Genomic DNA, 20,628 nt, shown 5'->3' on the forward strand with positions numbered 1-20,628 from the left:
TTAGGCTTCAACCTCTAACCTGTCTGAGCAGAGACCAGGAAAGAAGCATTTAACAGCCAGCATGAAGATCTTTTGTTGTTGATTACGTTGGGTCAGAGATTGCTATCAGCACTCACTGTCACTGCTGTGGTCTCTCCTTATTTCTCTGATACAAAGTAAGGAGTATGAACACACAATTTGCTCCTCATCAATTATTCCAGAGGAAGTTAATTCAGGATTGAAGACCTCATTTTAGCAAGCTCTCCTACCAACTGAATCACTGACAAAAAAAAAATGAAAGAACGGTTTCTGATTTCCAGCATTTGCAAAGTGCTGGAAAAACTCAGCAGATCTGGCAGCATTTGTGGAGAGAAAGCAAAGGTAATGTTTCGAGTCCAGTGACCCTTCTTTTGATCCACTGACCTACTAATATGAGTCTCAATTGGATTACTTAAGTTTATAAACATTTTAAAATTAAGAACAAATAACATGTCCAAAAACTACACAAAATTTTGGATATAAAGACTCTTTGCTACTATAAAGGGTTCTCCTGTTGCAAAGGACATGCATCTAATTTAAAAATCACACAGCACCAGGTTATAGTCCAACAGGTTTATTTGGAAGCACTAGTTTTCAAAGCACTGTTTCTTCATTGCTTTGAAAGCTAGGGCTTCCAAATAAACCTGTTGGACTATAACCTGGTGTGTGATTTTTAACTTTGTCCACCCCAGTCCAATACCAGTTCCTCCAAATCATACCTCTAATTATTAGCAAAAGTGGGAGAAAAATACTCTAAGTGTCCACCTGGGGGCAGTCTTATACAATGCAACAAGTGGAAAATTCGAGTCAAACTGGATGTGTTCAAGGGATTAATACAATCATTTATTTCTGATTAAGAGAAGCAACTCATAACCGTGCTGTATGCTTTGTAATTGGATGAAAAAGAGAAGTGGTTATAATCCTAATTTTGAATAAACAATAATTGCTATGGAGTTTATTTCTGACTAAAAGGGCAGTAGAGATTCACTCAGGATCACTTAAAAAAATTAAATATCTAGTGAAAATTAGAAACATTTCTCCAAGGTAAATTTCTGTTAATTTCTTGAATGATTTGTTTTGAACACTGATAATCACGTAAGTGGATCTGTCTGTAAGAAGGTTGATCTCATTATAATCTGTAGCTGCCAAGCTTCACAGCAATTGTATTTTGTAATTACGCTGGCTAATTCATTTCCATTATCCGTGGGGACAGTAGCTCTCAAGTAATTTTTCAGTAATGATATCCATACTGTTTGCAAATAAATCTTCAAAAAGATTGAACAGAACCAGATATGAAAAGTTGAAAGCTAATCATTAGTTTTATTAATACTTCTGGAATTCTTGATATATTTTCTCCCAGATTAAGTCTACTGTCTCCAAGGTTTACTCTTCCACACACTATCCTGTCCATAGGCTGCCCTCAATCCCAGTTTTGGGCAGCTATCCTGAGCAGATAATTTCATAAGAAGTAGGAGTAAGAGTAGGCCATCTGGCATCACGGTTATAAGTTGCAGGATGTGCTAGCTCATCAGACAGAGACAATTGGTTGTGGTTTAACCTAAGGGTTACCATATCCCAGGTAAGGGGAAAGGTTGAGAAGGTAACCTTCATGCTCATCTTCGTGGGAACTGATCCCATACTGAGATTCACTCTGCATTGCAAACCAGCCTTCCATTGAACTGAGCAGATACATCTGCATCAACTCACCATAGTCTGAGTAATTAGGCCTGACCAAAAATAGTTGTACTTATTGTTAACATGCAGCATATCTGCTCATTACCCAAAAGTAGTGTTTTCTCCTATAGAGACTCTGTGTGGCTATATCCTCTACCACTAATCGCTAAATAGGTCCAAAACAAAAAGAAAATGAAGGATTGATGGCAATAAACTCTCCTAAATAAGCTTAACTACAATCACAAACTGATAAAGTTGGCAATTAGCACAAAGTACCAAGAATGGTCAACTGGACAAATATCCCCAAAGAAGAACAGTGATGTTTGTGCAGAAATTGGTCTCATAGGATGTGGGACAGATGGACTAATAAAAAGAGAATGTCCTTGTGGTGGAGGCACATGATCTCTGTCTGGAGGGTGATTGGAATTCAGCCATTTTGACCTACCGGTTTCATACAAGGAGGGGAATCTGCAGATATACCAGCAAGGAGCAGTGGAAGGAGCCTGCTGGTCTGATCTTAATATGTACAGTGACATGAACAAGATGCAGATTTACACAGTCAGTGTCTTATCTTTAAAACATCTCGGGTGATAAAACACTTTCATTAAATATCAGCTACAAAGAGTTATCTATTAAATAGTTCAAATCCTATATTCTCTGCCAATTGGAAATCTCTTGGACCATTTCTTTCCCAAACATTGTAACTCACCTGGGCACTGATGGTGAAGCTTCCTAAACAAAACAAAGTAATTTCAATGTCAAATAATGATCAAATTATGTTATGAATGAGACAAAAGTGACATTTCATTGGTGCACAAGCATAATAAATTAAATAATTCATCATGTAAAGTAAGGGTAAATAAGAATAGATGTATGTAATTGTCAACAGAATGATTAAGGGGTGATTCTTTGCTTGGTATCCCGCTCATTTCAGACACAAGTGGGACACACAGGACAGTGATGTCACTCGATCAACAGTCATAGAATCCTACAGCACAGAGACAGGCCCTTTGGTCCAAATTGGTCCATGACGACCAAAATGTCCATCCACACTAGCCCCATTTCCCTGCACTTGGCCCATATCCTTCTCATCTTTTACTATCCATGTATTTGTTCAAATGACTTTTAAATGTTGTTAATATATCTGTTTCAACCACTTCTGCTGGCAGCTCATTCCATATACATACCATCCGCTCTATAAAAAAAGTCATCCCTCATGTTCCCTTTTGCTGTTTCCCTTCTAACCTTAAACTGATGCCCCCTAGTCCTCGATTCCTCTGGGTGCTCCGGTTTCCTCTCACAGTCCAAAAATGTGCAGGTTAGGTGAATTAGCCATGCCAAATTGCCCATAGTGTTAGATGAAGGGGTAAATGTAGAGGAATGGGTCTGGGTGGGTTGCTCTTTGGAGGGTCGGTGTGGACTTGTTGGGCTGTTTGCACACTAAGTAGTCTAATCTAATCTAATCTAAAAGGTGGGAGGGAGAGGGTGTACTACTTCTGCCAGTGAAAGATACCAGAGGCTGGAGTTTCAAAAGGTTTTGGAATTTGGAACTGTGGGGCTGCAGATCATCTTTGGACTCCAATATCTCGGCGTCAGTTTTGAAGTTCCAAAGGGTTGTGTGGAGAGAATGCGAAAAGGTGCTCGCTGCCAGTTAGCGGCTGCTCCGATTTATTAGTGAGCTTGTCATGGGGCCCACCATGTGGTACTGCAATTTTCAATGCTTTCCAGTGAGTTCAAACAACCCCCTTCTTATTTGTTTGTGTACAGCTCTCAGATTAACTATACTGTCCTCACAAGTTTCTTTATTTATTCAAATGTGTGGAGCCAATTACCATTGGCCTCAGTACATCCTCGTCCATGGCTGCTGATTGCCTTTTAACCCTTTAGGGAACCATTGCCTCAAAACAGTAGGTCAGCAGCTGCTCCTGTCTCCTGGTGATGTTCGGCATCCCTGAACTAGGTGCTAGGTTTACCTCTTAGCCTATTAGGCCATTGACATTTTAAAAACAGGGGTGTCTTGACATGGGTTCAGGACCTGGAATTCACCTGGGCATCTGCTTCCCGATCCCACTTTGGAAGTCCAGCCCCACATTTCTGACACAGAGATGCTGGAGGGAAGGGAATAGTCTTTTTAAAAAGCTCTCTCATGCCAAAGGCAAGTAATTCTATGCTTTCTCATGGACCTTGGTGGTAATTTTGATTTTGAATAGATTCTTTTTGTATAGACTTATTAGTTTTCTTTCTCTAGCTCCTTTTATGGGCATCAGTGGATTTGCCAGTGGTGATATTTTTGAGCTGATGTATTTGGTGAGACATAACTTCCTGTCTGGTAGATTAGCCTGCCCATCAATATTCCGTGCATGGAGAGAAACCACCTGACTGTAGGAGATGAACTGTTGGCAGCTGCATGTCTATCCAGAAGGAAAAGATCCCCATGGCATCACTCTGAGACAGGGAATTTCTGATGAACTGGAAGGTTATGCAGATGCATTCCAATTAAAGCATATTATGCTGTTCATAACAAAGCATGTACAAAACCACCCCAAGTTAAGCAAACAGCATTATTGTTTGGCATGTGACTCAGAACTACATGCATAAGCCCTGGCAATACCTACATGGATGTGACCAGCGGATTCTTTACAATTTAGTCTCAGACCACAGCGTGATCAAAGAATAGCTCAACATCTGCTACTGGCGTCAATCTTTCAGCATCTGTTTGGTCCAAGGGTCATATAGTGACTGCCCATAAATAGGCTGCACTTCCTTGGGGGCAGGCCTTTGCACTGACTTATGGGAATGGTACTGTGCACAAGCACACAAAGAGAAACATCTTGGCAAGCAACACGTACAGCAATGACAGGCTATCTGAAGACTTATCTCTTCACATTTGTCTTCCTTGTCTTAATCTCCTGCTCCTTTGTCAGTAAATGCTCGTGCGTTTAAGCTTTTTAAGATTCTTGAAGTTTACTGAATGTTTTTTCACACATTGTTACACATGTTAAGTTTTATTGGGTCATAATTTGCTTCTCCTACATTTATATATTGTAAAATATGCTTAAGATGCATGGCGTTAGACCACAGATTGGATGAGAAAAAAAAACAGCTCGAAGAACCATATGGTTTACTCCTGTTTCCATGCATTTGTATCTAGATGATCCAGTATTATTAAGACTGAGGGACAATGTGTAATTTGCACTTGTCTGTGTACGGAAATAGTAGGCAGTATAAAACTATTTAGAAAGACATACTGAAGGTGTCAAATAAAAAATTTAGTTTCAGGAAATAGTGTTTTAAACTGCAACAGAAAAGCTATTGTTCATCGTAAATTTAATCTGAAATATTTAGGTCTGATGAATCACAAACTTACCTCTGTATCTGGAACTTCATATACATCTGCATGGGAGATATAAAATGGTTAAACACATTAGAATAAAATAAATTTATGTTCTTTCATGCAAAATTAAATGCACTTTGATTTCATTTATTGGTACAATTTTGCTTTTATGTATCTAAGCAAGTTCTGATTGATGTCAAGAGAGTGGTGCTGGAAAAGCACAGAAAGTCAGTCAGCAACAGAGGAGCAAGAGAATTGACGTTTTGGACAAGAGCCATTTATAATTCCTGATGAAGGGCTCTTGCCCGAAACATCAATTCTCCTGCTCCTTGGATGCTGTGTGACCTGCTGTGCTTTTCCAGCACCACACTCTTGACTCTGATCTGTAGTCCTCACTTCCTCTAAGTTCTGAATGATGTCAACCAGTCCCTGAGTATTGGATTTTTTTTTAAAAAATTGAAAACATTGACTTATCTAGTCTTTGAGTTAAAGAAGAAATTTTACAAAATCGGAAATCTACTTCTGTGCTAAATTTTGCTCTTTTGAATATTACCCTGCAACTTACGGACAGGTAAGAAGTAGGCAAATCCAAAATATTATTTTCATCCTCATCAATTGATTATAGGGGCTTACAGCACAGGAGAAGGCCCTTCAGCCCATCTAGTGTGTAATAGTCAAAAATAACCTCCTAACTATTTTCCAGCACTCAGCCCATAGCCTTGAATGCTTTGGCACCACAAGTGCATAACTAAATACTTCTTAAATGTTAAGAGGGTTTCTGTCTCTACCACCCTTACAGGCAGTAGGTTCCAAATTACCCCCCGTCCAAATCTCTAGGGATAATTACAATTCCTCACATCTCTTCTAAACTTCCTGCATCTTAAATCTAATGTCCCCGGCCATGGATTCTTCTACTGAGAGGAAATGTTACTTCCTGACTATGGTCTCTACCCCTGGTCATTTTATACATCTCAATCAACACCCTAAGGAGAACAACCCCAGCTGATTCCATCTCTCTTCATAACTAAAACTCTGTATGTCAGACAACATCCTGGTAAATCTCCTATGCGACCTCTTCAGCACAGTCATATCCCTCGTATAATGTGAACTCTAGACTGCACAGAATACTCTACTTCTGACCTAATCAATTTTTAAAAATATATTGGTATTGAAAAAATAGATTTAATATTACAAGTACAAAACAATACAATTCAAAACTGTACAAAAAATCCCAAATAAAAAAAGTTCAAAGTTTGTGCGAAGATTTGTAGCTCGGGTGCTTGTTGTAGTGGTTCTGTTCGCCGAGCTGGAAGTTTTTGTTGCAAACGTTTCGTCCCCTGGCTAGGAGACATCATCAGTGCTGTGGAGCCTCCTGCGAAGCGCATTTATAAATGCCAGAAGAAACGTCAAAGAAGCGCTTCGCAGGAGGCTCCACAGCACTGATGATGTCTCCTAGCCAGGGGACGAAACGTTTGCAACAAAAACTTCCAGCTCAGCGAACAGAACCACTACAAATAAAAAAAGTCCCCAACCCACCCACATGTACAAATGTATAAACATATATAGAAAAATATAGAATTAAAAAACACCCAAACTGGCTTTTTAACTAATTAAATTAATAACCAACTACTAATAAATAGTAATTAATCAGCCCAGCCAAACAAAACACTCATATGTTCACAGGTCCTCCTCCCTGGATATTGGACTCTTAAAACACAATTGTTACAGCTATATAAGAACCCTGGTTAGTATGGCAGATAAATCTGTGTCAAAGTATTCCAAAAAGGGCTGCCATGTCTTGTAAAGATTCTCAGTTTTGTGGTATACCATATTTGTGAGAAAATCCAGGGGAATATGCTCGATAACAATCTTCCACCACCCTGATGGGCCCGGGGTTTTTTTTCGGATATCCAACCTAGCAAGATATTGTTTCTTGCACAGAACGGGAGAATATTGAAAAGTTTTTTCTTACGCGCATCTGCAGGAAATACAGTGGGCAGGCTCAAAAGGAGAGAGATAGGGTCCTTCTCCACCCTTAGACTCAAAATTCTCTCCATTATGCCCACCACAGCACTCCAATGTGTTTGAAGCCTATCGCAAGACCAAAGACAATGGGTAAGAATACCCGTGCAGACCTTGCACTGGGACATGTTGAAGATACCCATGGTTTAAATGTTGACAAACAGTCCGGAGCCAAGTGGACCTTGTGGAGAATCTTCAACTATGAAGCATGGGTCCTATTGCAAATTGATATCTTCCTTGCATTTTCCCAAATATCTTCCCATACCTCTGAGGTGACCTCAATACCCAGCTCTCTATCCCACACCCTGCAGAGTTGATCAAATTCATCCGAGGGGACACCCCCATCCCCAATTGATGATGTAAAGTGCTGACAGAAAGTGTACTTTGAGCACTGAGTATCTCCCTATGTCGGATTTGCAGAGATCAGTCAAAAATATAGTCTTTTTTTGAATAAAACCCCTAACTTGAAAAAAAAGAGGTCTCTTTTAGATAACTCGTACTTCCGTACAAACTGATCAAAGGACATCATTACATCTCCCTCAAATAAATCACCCCTAGCTGCCCAGCATTTAAACTCTGAATCTATCATACCTGGTTGAAAACCCAGCATACCCACTAAAAGATGTAAACAAAGATGTTTTGCCAATATTGCCTTCCCTCTGCCGAATTGCCCTCCATGCTTTAACAGTATTGATGACTATTGGGCTATGGCAATATTCCCTGACTGTCCTCATTTTGTCCAAAAACAGCAAACTGGTATGGGGGAACCTTGCCTGGGAGGCTTCGATACCTAGCTATATTGAAAGAGGGTCCCTGCAAACCCAATCACTCACATAGGACAAAAGTGAGCTTAATTGGTCATTTTTAATGTCTGGAAGGTCCACTCCCCCCAACCTCTGAGGCAACTGTAGTTTGGCTAATTTAATGAGGGGCCGTTTATGGTGCCAAATAAAGGAGATGAACCAGCTGTTCTGCCTCCTGCGTGTTTGCTTATTGAACATCAAGGGGAACATCCATATAGAGTTTGGCAAATGAGGGAGAATATTCATCTTAATAAGCGCTATCCGACCCAACCACAAGTCTGGAAGTGCCTCCCATCTTTGGAGATCTTTTTTAATATTTCCAAATAATTGGACAAAATTGGCTTTGAATAGCCAATCCAGAACTGGAGTAAAAAATATGCCCAAATAAACCCCCATGTGACCACCTAAATGGGAATCTATAGTTGCCCCCAAGAGTTAGCTTCTTTGTAAGACCCCCCCCCCATAGGCATAGCCTCTGATTTCACAAAATTAACCATGTACCCCAAAAAAGTGCCAAACACGCAGATGCATTGTATCTGGTGAGGCACTGAAACTGCTGGATTTGTCAAAAAAATTAGGACATCGTCTGCGTACAACGAAATCTTATGTCATTTTGACCCCACTTCTGGAGCTGATATATTGGGATTCCCACAATTCGGCAGTGGTTCAATCACCAACATATAAAGCAATAGTGAAAGGGGACAGCCCCATCAGCTGCCACTAAAATATTAAAATTGCTTGATCCTACTTCATTAGTGATGACTGCTGCGAGAGGACCACCGTAAAGAACCTTTACCCATCTTAGGAAGATCTCGCCCAAACCAAACCACTCGAGAATATAGAAAAGATACGGCCATGCAACTCGGCCAGATGCCTTCTCTGCATCTAAAGAAACCACCAATCCCTATATTGACTGCTATTGACATGCTTGAATTAAACTAAGCAACCTCCTCACATTACTGGAGGATCTGCAACCCTTTATAAAGCCCATCTGATCCTCTTTAATAATGGAAGGTAACACAGTCTCCAGCCTTATCGCGGGAGTCTTAGAGAGGATTTTAAAGTCCACATTTAAGAGTGAAATAGACCTGTATGAAGCAGTCTTCCGGATCCTTCCCTTTTTTAAGGATAAGTGAAATATTGGCCTCTCTCAGAGATGGTGGGAGACAATCATGACTGTATGAATCATTAAACATATTTAGCATCGGACCTGACAGTATACTTATAAATTCCATATAGAATTCACTGGGAAGTCCGTCAGGACCGGGCGCCTTTCCACACTGAAGCTGCCTCACAGCTTCCTGCACTTCTTGCTTGATAATGGGGCATTGAGAAAGGACTGTTGTTCAGGAGTCACACCCGGGAGCTTCAGATCTCTTTTGGCCTGCCCCTCCTCACAATCCTCAGACTGGTGTAACTTGGAGTAAAATCTCTGGAATGCCACATTAATCTTTTTAGAGTCACATGTTAGGTTCCCAGACCCTTTCCTAATCGCCATAATGGCTTGTTGGGCACTTATTTTTCTGGCAAGATACGCTAAACATTTGCCTGGCTTGTCACCATGCTCGTATAACCTTGGCTTTGCAAAAGTCAGCTCCTTCTTTGCCATCTGCGTGAGCATGGAATTTAGTGCAGACCACAGTGCCGTAATCCTCTGTAGTTTGACCAACGAGGGTCTGTCAAACTAAGCCTTCTCGGCTGCCTTCAATGTGCTTCAAGGAGACGTAGCTGCTCACCCTTCTGCCGCTTCCTACTGGCAGAATTTGAAGTAACTAACCCCCAGCATAGGCTTTGGCAGTTTCCCAGAGATCGGATGAGCTATCTACTGAGCCTATGTTAATGTCTAGGAATGCTCAAAGTTCCCTAGAGAAATACTCTCAAACTTATTATCCTTGAGGATAAAGGGATCCTTTCACCAGTACCTCAAAGCCACTGTAATGTCCTTAATCTTAACCATACAGTACACTGGAACATGATCAGAGATGGTAATGTTACTAATAGTACAAAATGCCACCAAATCCAGGGTTGCTGCGAGGTCAGAAAAAAAAAATCAATCCTTGTGTGACATTTGTGTGGATTGGAGAAAAATGTAAAATCCCTACCTGTAGGGTGGAGACACCTCCAGGCGTCCACCAACCCTAACTCCCCACACAGACCCATTAACTATTTAGTTTGTACAGAGGGTATCGAGGGACCTTTGGGCAACCTGTCTACTGTGGGATCCATGAGACAGTTAAAATCTCCCCCTATAATGATGTGCTGGAACTTGAGACTTATCAGTTTAGAGAAAGTGCCTACCAAAAATCTAAGGCGATGAGTTGGAGGGCAATAAACATGTAAAACACCATATTCTTCCCCATTTATCAAGGCTTTAAGAATTACAAACCTCCCGTGTGTGTCTTTACCACACACCAACAACTTAAATGGGTAATTCTTCCTAACCAATATAGTCACTCCCCTACTTCTGGTATTAAAAGATGTGCAGTCCAAAGATGTGCAGGTAAGGTGAATTGGCCATGCTAAATTACCCGTAGTGTTAAGTGCATTAGTCAAAGGGAAATGGTTCTGGGTGAGTTACTCTTTGGAGGGTCCATGTGGACTGGTTGGGCTGAAGGGCTTGTTTTCACATTGTAGGAATCTAATCTCATCTAAAATGATGAAAAATAAACTTGGTCAAAGCCATTCTGCTGTAATTTCAGATGCTCCTTGTCATCTAAATGTGTCTCCTGTAACAAAGCAATATCCACCTTCTCCTTTCTAAGACTCAAGAGTATCTTCTTCCTCTTAATTGGTGAGTGACTTCCCTTGATATTCCAGGTACACCATTTAATCAAATGTCATTAGCCATAATCTTCTGCAATAACATTTAAATTCCAGAGAGGAGGAACCTAAACCACAAACTGCTGAACTTTAGTGTCACATGATCCACCAAATATAAAAACTAAAACCACATTTAAAAACTACATTTAACAAATCTACAAACTAATGAGAATAAAAAAAACAATAAAACTCAAAAAAACAAACCAACATATAAAGCGCCAACAGCACTGAGTAGGGGAACTCAACCCCTGCCCAGAGGGGGCAACTACCCATCCCAAACTGCCCATAAGTAGGCATCTAATCATCCCAACCACCTTCACTTCTCCCAGCTAGATTCACACTGCAAACACAAGCAGAAAAGAATAAACACCTCACAGAATACCAATATCAATAAAAAAATATTTTTTTTTAAGAAAGGGGAATAAATACCTCACCCATCCTTTGGCATATCCTAACTTATAACTTGAAAATGTACATCTCGACCGCCACCAGACAGTTTAAACCAAATTATTATCAATAGAGAAAGAAAGATAAAGCTCCAACCGGACTTCCTCAGTTTCTTGGAATGATAAACACATGCCCAAACAACATTATTTATACAAATTAAAATTGTTCAAATTAGGTTAGTTTGTCCACAAAGTTTCTTGCCTTCTCCGACAAAGAGATGTATGGATCCATCTAAGGTGATCTGAAGCACTGGCGGATACCTCAGGAAATATTGAATCCCAAGCTCCCTCAGTCTTCTCTTGACATCATTGTAAGATTTTTGTTTCTAGATCACCACTGCTGAGCAGTCCTGAAAAAAAACTTGATCTTAGAGCCCTCATCAATTAGGGCCTTCTGATCTTTTACCTGGACTCTGGAAGCCTCCATGACTCTCTCCTTAACTGCACGAGAATATTGATCCAGACTCAATCTCTGCACTGCGGCCCGGTGAGTCCTCTCTATCTTCAATCCTCTCATGCCAGCTTCCAAGTCAAGGAATTTCGGCACTAGTCCTCAACAAATTCTGCAGGCCGCTCATCTTCCTTACCCTCAGGCAGACCGATGATCCAAATGTTTTTTCTCCTGCCCCTGTTCTCATGATCATCCACTTGGTCACGCAAATTATGGACCTGCATCTTCAGGGCTTGGATCCTATCCTTGGATGAACTGGCATCAGCTTCCACCACTGTGACCCTGTGCTCCACCTCCTCTTCTCCAGGTGTCCCAGCTGCTGCTCATGCTTCTGCAGCATGAAAGAGACTGGAGCCAGCTTCTCTTCAATCTGTTTCCCCTGCATCTCACGAGATTTCAAGAGCTGGTTCACCAGGGCTTGGAAAGTGATCAGTTCTGAGGCTGCTGCAGGTTGAACTGCAGACCTGGCCTCAGATGCTCCTCCTCCCTTTTTCAGCATCTCTGGACAGCTGGAAACACAGGTAAGTTAATTTTTAGATGTTTCTTGGGACTCCATGATCTTTCCGGAGTCCTAAGATATCACGATGGCCTGAGTCGGGCGGGTTAAAGGATCATCCCGCTTACGCTGTGATGCGAAGCTCTGCAGTACGATCTTCTCAGATCGCCGCCATCTTGGATCCCCTTGCCCTAATCAAATTTTTATGCAGATCAATCATAATCCCCTGCTCTTAAATACTATGCCTTGACTCATAAAGGCAAGTATCCCATATGTCTTCTTAACCACTTAATCTATCTGCTTTACTACCTCAAAGGACCAGTGGACATACACACCAAGATCCTTCTGTTCCTTGGTGCTTCCCGGGGTCTCTCCATTCATCATGTATTCCCTTGCCTTGTTTATCCTGTCCAAGTGCATCACCTCACATTTATCCAGATTGGTCTATTTGTCACTGATCAGCTGATATGAACAGCCCATCTGTATCCTCCTGTATTATAAGGCTATCCTCCTCAAAACTTATCATCCACCAACTTACATATTGTATCCAATATCACATCCATGAAGTTAATGATTAACCCTCCTACATTGAAGTCTAAATTGTTTATATACATCACAAACAGCAAGAGACCAGACACTGATCCCTGCAGAACTCCACTGGATACAGTCATAAAAACACCCCTCAATCACCACCCTCTGCTTTCTGCCACTCAGTCATTTCTGGATCCAATTAACCAAGTTCCTTGGAATCTCACAGACTGTTACCTTTGCTAAATCTCCCATGTAGGACTTATATTAAAGACTTGTTGAACTCCAAATTACCCTCACCTACACACCAGACCACTTCTTTGAAAAATTCCATCAGGTTTGTCAAACAAGACCTCCCCTTAACAAAACCATGCTGACTGTTCTTGATTAATGTTGAAAATGTGTTGCTGGTTAAAGCACAGCAGGTTAGGCAGCATCCAAGGAATAGGAAATTCGACGTTTCGGGCATAAGCCCTTCATCAGGAATGAGGAGAGGGTGCCAGGCAGGCTAAGATAAAAGGTAGGGAGGAGGGACTTGGGGGAGGGGCGATGGAGATGTGATAGGTGGAAGGAGGTCAAGGTGAGGGTGATAGGCCGGAGTGGGGTGGGGGCGGAGAGGTCAGGAGGAAGATTGCAGGTTAGGAAGGTGGTGCTGAGTTGAGGGAACTGACTGAGACAAGGTGGAGGGAGGGGAAATGAGGAAAGTGGAGAAATCTGAGTTCATCCCTTGTAGTTGGAGGGTTCCCAGGTGGAAGACGAGGCGTTCTTCCTCCAACCGTCGTGTTGTTCCCAGGCGGAAGATGAGGCGTTCTTCCTCCAACCATCGTGTTCTTGATTAATCCCTGTCTATCCAAGTGTAGATGAATTCTGTCCCTCAGTTGCATCCAATAGCTTCCCCACTACTGAGGATAGACTGACTGGCCTGTAGTTTCCTGGTTTATCGCTTGCTCCCTTCTTGAATAATGGTACCCCACTAGCTGTCCTTCTGTTCTCTGGTACTTCACCTGTGGCCAGAAAGGAATTGAAAATTGTGCGATTGGTGTTCCCCAGATGCAATGAAAGAGAAACTGTAGAGGTCATGATGATCTTTGCGAGGCTTTCCAAGGTCCAGGATTAGGTGTGTGCCTGTATACAGGCACGTAGGTTTAATGTATAGCCTGTACCCTCTTGCTCTCTCATGGACCAGAGATTCTATGAGTGTCCTGTGGGGCAAGACTGAAGCATTGCAGATAAAAAGAAATTCCTTTAAAAACTCTTCCCAATTCGTAGAATTTAAAACTTTAATGCGATTGGGCCTTTGGTCTTCAAGAACAATTGGAAGGACCCAAGGTTGGCAGGTAGGACCACAGCTGCTTAGCCTCTTGGACCTGGTACTGCAGTTGAGCTTTCAGTCACCAGGGGGCAAAGATACACTAAGTTCATCTGTTACTGCAAACATTTGAAGCAGGAAAACGTCCTCATGTGCAAAGTGCTGTACAATCAATGTGGGTGAGAGAAAATGGGTTCTCTCAGACAGCAATGGCTCACCATTTATTATTTTCCAAGATATGCACAATTCAAATATTCTGAAGGCCACAGCTCAACCAGTAAATTTAGCACTACTGGAAGGCCATTTTTATATTCAAATTTTGATAACGTACTTCTATTGCATCAACTGGTACACCCAAGTACCGTGGTAATGCTGTTACACAGAACATTGAACTATATCCAAAATTAACCGATGTTAAGCAACAATTCACAAAATAAACTGCAAGAATTAGGGACTAAGTCAGTTTGATTTAAATTTTGAGAAGTAATTGTTAGCACATATTAAACAAATATAATAAATTATACTCCATTCTATTTAACACTTTGAAGAGTTTGTATTTGCATCATGTATTATTGTTACCTTGTGACAAAACAGTGATTATGGAAATAATGATAGTTAAAGGGCTAGAAGTCAGTTCAGAAATTGAGAAACAAATCATTGGCACATTTTGAAATTGTACCTTGCACAATCCAAACCTGGGTCATTAATGTATATTTTTAAAAAATCAGTGACCATGTACTGACCCATGGGGAACACCACTGGATTCTTCCTCCAGTCTGAAAAACAGCTATCACTCAGGCAACTTCACAGAGCTGTTACCATTGTCCTTCTTATTCCACGGCCTTCAACTTTGCTGATAAATCTATAATATGACACTTTATCAAACGCCTTTTGTCATCACATCAACCACATTACCCTCAACAAATCTTTCTGTTAGCTCACCGGAAAACACAAGCAAGTTAGTTAAACATAATTTGGCTTTAACAAATCCACACCAATTGTCTCTAATTAATCTGGACTTGTTCAGGTGACAATAAATTTTGTCTCATCAACTTTATATACAGCCAATCTTTCCAATATCTCCTTTTTATCTAATTTTAACTCTTCTGATAGCTCACTACTTCATCTTTGGGCAGCATCTCCTTTCTTATTCATTTAATATCACTGCTTTGTCCTCAGTCTTTATACTCTCTGTGGTTCCCAATTGACCCCACTCATCTTGTGACTAACCTTTAATCATTTAAATGCATCAGGAACACTTCTGGATTCTGTTTCAAGTAACCTGCCAATCTCTTCTCAGACTCTCTTTGTCTCTGATTTCTTTTCCCATTTCTCCTGTGAGTTTTTTTCGATTCCGTTTGCATTATCTTACACTCCCTTTCATCATTGAATGACCACTTGCCCAACCTTTCCCCCCTCATGGAAATGTACCATGACCATAAGTTTGTCCACCAATCTTTGATTCAAATTTATCTATGATGGTCTGTTTTCTACCCACTGGAATAATCCATCCTCCAGCTAAGTATTTATACTTTACATTGCTCCTGTGTCTTCCTAAACGTGAAGACAATACAATCTTCATTTCACAGATTCTCTCTGATTGACACTTGATCTGACCTCATTCCCCAAAACCACATCCAGCAATGTCTCCTTCCATGAATTTTTTTTTATTCATTCATGGGCTGAGGACATCACTGGCTAGGCCAGCATTTATTGCCCATCCCAATTGCCCAGAGGGCAGTTAAGAGTCAACCACATTGGCCAGGATCAAGTAAATTCCCCTGAATGCTTGTCAAAAAGTCTCTTCTCACTTCCCTTAATATTCTTACACACCCAGAGTTGAAAGGTGTGGTGCTGGTCTTCAGGCAGCGCCTGAAGAGCAGGAAAGTTGTTGTTTTGAGTGCAAACCCTTCGTCAGGAATGTGTGGTTCCTGATGAAGGACTTATGCCTGAAATATCGACTGTCCTGCTCTTCAGATGCTGCCTGACCTGCTGTGCCTTTCCAGTACCACACTTTCCAACTCTGACTGGCAGTCCCTCATTTTCTCCCATTCTCACAAATCCAAGCTACTTTAGGATAATTAGTGCACCTCATTATCACTCCTGTAAGTCTTGCACCTTCCGTGTAATTTCCCTGCAAACTTGCTTCTCCATATCTTTCTCAATAGTTGCTGACTTACAAAATACATCCAGTAATGTAATGGTACCTCTATTCAATGTTGGCTATTAACTTTACAAATTGAAGGCATAGTTCTAAAAATATATTTTTGTTTTCTATTTTCCTTACCATGATCTTGTGAGCTTTGTGTGTTCAGCTGGCCTGCAGAGGCACCTTGCTCTGGATAAAAAGTTAAAGAAATTACGTTTTATCTTAAGGTGTATGGTTCACAGAGTCTCAAGTATTTTGTTTTTTCCACAGTGAATGACCAATGTTAGTATATACTTAGTGTGCGATCGTAACACAGCCATACTGGACTCAAACAGAGCTTGGATGATTTTACTATGTTATGACAAAGCTCCCTATTCACCAATGTCATTGACTCAAGTCACATCTTTCAAACAGAATAGGAACATGGGACTTAGCAACGAGTAGGCCATTCAGCTGGCTCCACCATTTGATAAGCTCTTGGCTGATTTAGTGCAGGCTCAAGTCCATTTTCCTCCAATGCTTTTTGGGCAAGAGAATTCCACAGATTAATGATCCTCAGAGAATAGAAGTCTCATCTCCATCTTACAAGGGGGAACTCTTCTGCTTAAACTGTGCTCTCACCCACCCAACTCTAGTCTCCCACATTAATAACGATCATTGCATACTTACAAAATAAAGCAGACATCATGATATTCCAGAACGCAAACATTTCAGACTCACTAAACCACACTTAGCTATTAACACCAATTCCAATATGTATTTTAAAAATATTTCTGCTGTTTAACACAAATTATTATGAAGCTGGATTTTCCAGCCCAACCCTCGACTCCACACCCTCTCCCCAGCGTCCTCACTAATGGGAAATCTATAAAATTGCTAAGGGGCGAGTCTGCTGGGTGCTCTTGCCTTTCTACATGCTGTCCCCATTTCCCACTCTCCTGACTCATTGGTTGCTAACCCTATCACAACATCCAGGCAGGGAAGGGGGACTTAAATTTTGAAGAAAAGGCAAATACCTTGCTTAAGCATCATTCTGTTCACAGCTAAATAATGTGAAGAACGCAGGTTGGTCTAAGCTGTTCCATAAGCAGTGATGTAGACCCAAGAAAGATTCTTACTTTTTAAATGGCAGGAATGTGTACAATCTCATGCAGAGATTGTGGATGGCAAAGTTCGGTCAAAATCTTTTTAAAATGTGGTAATTTCCCAGGTAGTATAAAGCCATATATATTCTATGTTCATTTTTGCTGCAACATAACATCATACTCTCATTTTGATGGCATCCTCAGTAGACATCTCCAATTTTCAAAACTGAAGTTTCAGTTCTGTAATTTGAACTAACCTCGTAATTTATATTTGGTACATGGTAAGAAAATATTTCGATACCTTGATCATGAAGATGTCTTGCTTTGGGACTTGAGGATAAACCTGATGGTTTGTTTGGTTTGGCTGCTCTGTTCACCTTTGGAGCTGATTTTTAAAAAAAGAAACAGTTTATGAATATCTCTGTAGTTTAAGGTTTTTTTTAAAATACTCAATGGAACATTTTGAAATGTTTCTTAATTCGTCTGCCTGTAATAGTACATTTTACAAATTTGCATTCCCAACATCAAGCATCATGCTAAGATAAAGCCAAAAACTGCGGATGCTGGAGATCTGAAACAAGACCTGAAATAGCTGGAGAAACTCAGCAGGTCTGGTAGCATCTGTGGAGAGAAGCAGATATAATTTCCCAAACCTAACATCACACTACCTCCTCCTCAACCCAACATTCCCCTATTCCCCTGATCCTATCTGACCCAACCCAACACCTACTATCCCAGACATCTGCACATACATTTACACTATAGAGCTTTTATCGAATTTCTGGGCCTGAGTTTAGCACAGCGCAAATTTCCGCAATCGGTTGCACAGGTTTAAAAATCTTGCCAGAAATTGGACCAGCCTACAAAACAGGTCATGGCCCAAGGATGAATTAAACACCATTGGGGATTTTCACTAATCCTACTTGTTTGCAAGTTTTTGAAATGACTGTAAAAACGAAGCCTACTTGGGTACAGGGACGCAAATAGCCAGGCACATTTTAAAACACTGAATATATATATTTTTACAAACTGCTAAAGAAACTGACTACTGTACACCAGTTTAGTAAACAAAATGTTTTTCCAAATTCATAAAAGTCATTTTCAACTGTTTAAAATGGAATTACAGGTGACTAATTAATATAACTAAAAATGAGTGTCCAGTTTAAGTACAACAAGTTACTTCCCTTCTACATAGTAGGTCCATTGACTCATTTGAGGCCTGTATATCTGGCATCTCAATCAAATCCTTTAATCAAGAGTAGAGGTCTTAACATATTCTCTGGTTGTACTTCCAGCTTTTGAATTCATACTTGGTCATTAGCCCTACACTCAATGCCCAAGACTTCATGTTTTAGTTACTTTAGAGACTTGATTATGTCTCCATTCCATCACAAGTATGTTATTTGTGGAACTTATTCCACTTAAATGAGATATGTCGCACTTCACTTGGGGTAGCATGCTGAAAATGAAACACTGCTATTCCTACAGTTGTCATAAAAGTTAAAGGTTTTCTCAAAATATGCAGAGTTCCCCAATTTGCTATTTCTTCTGGCACCCAGATTAAAAAAGTCCAGACCAGTTTTCTGTACTTAACAAGAATTACTACTGATTACAAATAAATACATTTTAGTGACTGGTAAACAACTATGAACTGTTAAAATATAACTCTACTAGTTAACCTCCTTATAACCCCCTAGGCACGTATACAGACAAAAATACATTTGCTATGGGTGGAAGGATAGTTCAATGGTCCCCATACAAAGGGTCACTAAGGTGATCCTTTTGCTTGTCAGAACATGCTGTTCATTGATTTCTCTTCTCTAGATGCTTTCAATTCCTTGCAGGAGGCACGGGACAGCTGGCTTGCAATGTCAAAATCTTATAGCTACTGGTTAAATGTCACAGCTTACAGCAACTGCTGAGGGAAAACAACCTTTACTTCTTCAGACCTTTTATTGCAGAGGCAGAGAGAGACCCCAGAGATCTGAAGGTATCTGGCCATATCATTCACACCCACAAGCTGTTTAGCTACCTGGAAGACAACCACATTGTTGTTGGTAGGCACAGTGCCTCTGCCATCAACAATTGAGCACAATTCCATAAACCAATTAACTATTTGCTGCTCACTGAATCTCACATTTTGTACACTCCTTGGGGTCAATTTGCCTGCTACTAGACTTCCACCATTGGTTGAACAAACACCAATATAAACAGCACTTTCACTGAGTGTCAGGTTACTTGCTTCAAAAAAGTGCTGCCATACTTCAACAATCCTTGGCTTTTAAATCAGTCCCATTTTCATGTCATTCCATTGTCAAAAATACAGAAAATTAAAACAAAAAGATATAAGCTTTACATCCATTTATCATGGTTTTTGCCACCCAGAAACAATTTCAGAATGGCTTTCATTTCTTTTACAAATTTGCCAGGTCACAATGCTAGTGCATAGAACATTACAACGCAGTACAGAGTCTTTAGCCCTCAATGTTGCACCAACCTGTGGACCCTTTCCAACACTTCCACATCCTTCCTATAAAGTGGTGACCAGAACTGTATGCAACACTCCAAGTGCAGCTGCACCAGAGTTTTGTATAGCTGCAGCATGACCTCATGGCTCCAAAACTCAATCCCTTCACCAATAAAAGCTAACACACTATATGCCTTCTTCACAACCCTATCAACCTGGGTGGCAATTTTCAGGGATCTAGGTACATGGACACAGAGATCTCTCTACTCATCTATACTACCAAGAATCTAACCATTATCCCAGTACTCTTTATTCATGTTGCTGCTTCCAAAGTGAATCACTTCACACTTTTTCGCATTAAACTCCATTTGCCACCTCTCAGCCCAGCTCTGTAACTTATCTATGTCCCTCTGTAACCTGCAACATTCTTCTGCACTGTCCCTAACTCCACGAACTTCAATGTCATCAGCAAATTTACTAACCCATCCTTCTATACCCTCATCAAGTTCATTTATAAAAACGACAAACAGCAGTGGCCCAAAACAGATCCTTATGGTACACCACTAGAAACGGAACTCCAGGATGAACATTTCCCATCAACCACTACCCTCTGTCTTCTTTCAGCAAGCCAATTTCTGATCCAAACCCATAATCCCTTGCCTCCATGTTTTGTGCAATAGCCTAGTGTGGGGAACCTTCTTAAACACCTTACTGAAATCTATATACACACATCAACCACTTTAACCTCATCCACCCTGTTTGGCCATCATCTCAAAGAACTCAATAAGGTTTGTGAGGCACGACCTACCATTCACAAAACCATGTTGACTATCCCCAATCAACTTATTCCTTTTTAGATGATTATAAATCCTATCTCCAATAACCTTTTTCATCTCTTTATCCGCAATCAAAGTAAGGCTCACTGGTTTCCAATTACCAGGGTTGTCTCTACTCCCCTTCTCGAACAAGGGGACGACATTTGCTACCCTCCAGACTTCTAGCACTATTCCTCTAGACAATGATGAC

General features: G+C 40.7%; 1 protein-coding gene across 6 annotated transcripts in view; it reads right to left on the reverse strand.

Annotated features, from left to right (window-relative positions):
• The window catches only part of blnk (B cell linker), a 203,563-nt gene that overhangs the window by 31,656 nt on the left and 151,279 nt on the right, over positions 1 to 20,628 (reverse strand). For all 6 annotated transcript variants that reach the window (XM_060841938.1, XM_060841939.1, XM_060841937.1 and 3 more), the window contains 4 exons: positions 17,437 to 17,520; positions 16,189 to 16,239; positions 5,060 to 5,085; positions 2,402 to 2,424 (listed from right to left, as the gene is read on the reverse strand). In XM_060841938.1, the coding sequence (XP_060697921.1) occupies positions 2,402 to 2,424; positions 5,060 to 5,085; positions 16,189 to 16,239; positions 17,437 to 17,520 (184 nt within the window). The remainder of the gene's footprint in view (positions 1 to 2,401; positions 2,425 to 5,059; positions 5,086 to 16,188; positions 16,240 to 17,436; positions 17,521 to 20,628) is intronic.

The sequence above is a fragment of the Hemiscyllium ocellatum genome, chromosome 22 (genome assembly GCF_020745735.1).
Source record: "Hemiscyllium ocellatum isolate sHemOce1 chromosome 22, sHemOce1.pat.X.cur, whole genome shotgun sequence".
In the NCBI taxonomy this organism is placed as follows: Eukaryota; Metazoa; Chordata; class Chondrichthyes; order Orectolobiformes; family Hemiscylliidae; genus Hemiscyllium; species Hemiscyllium ocellatum.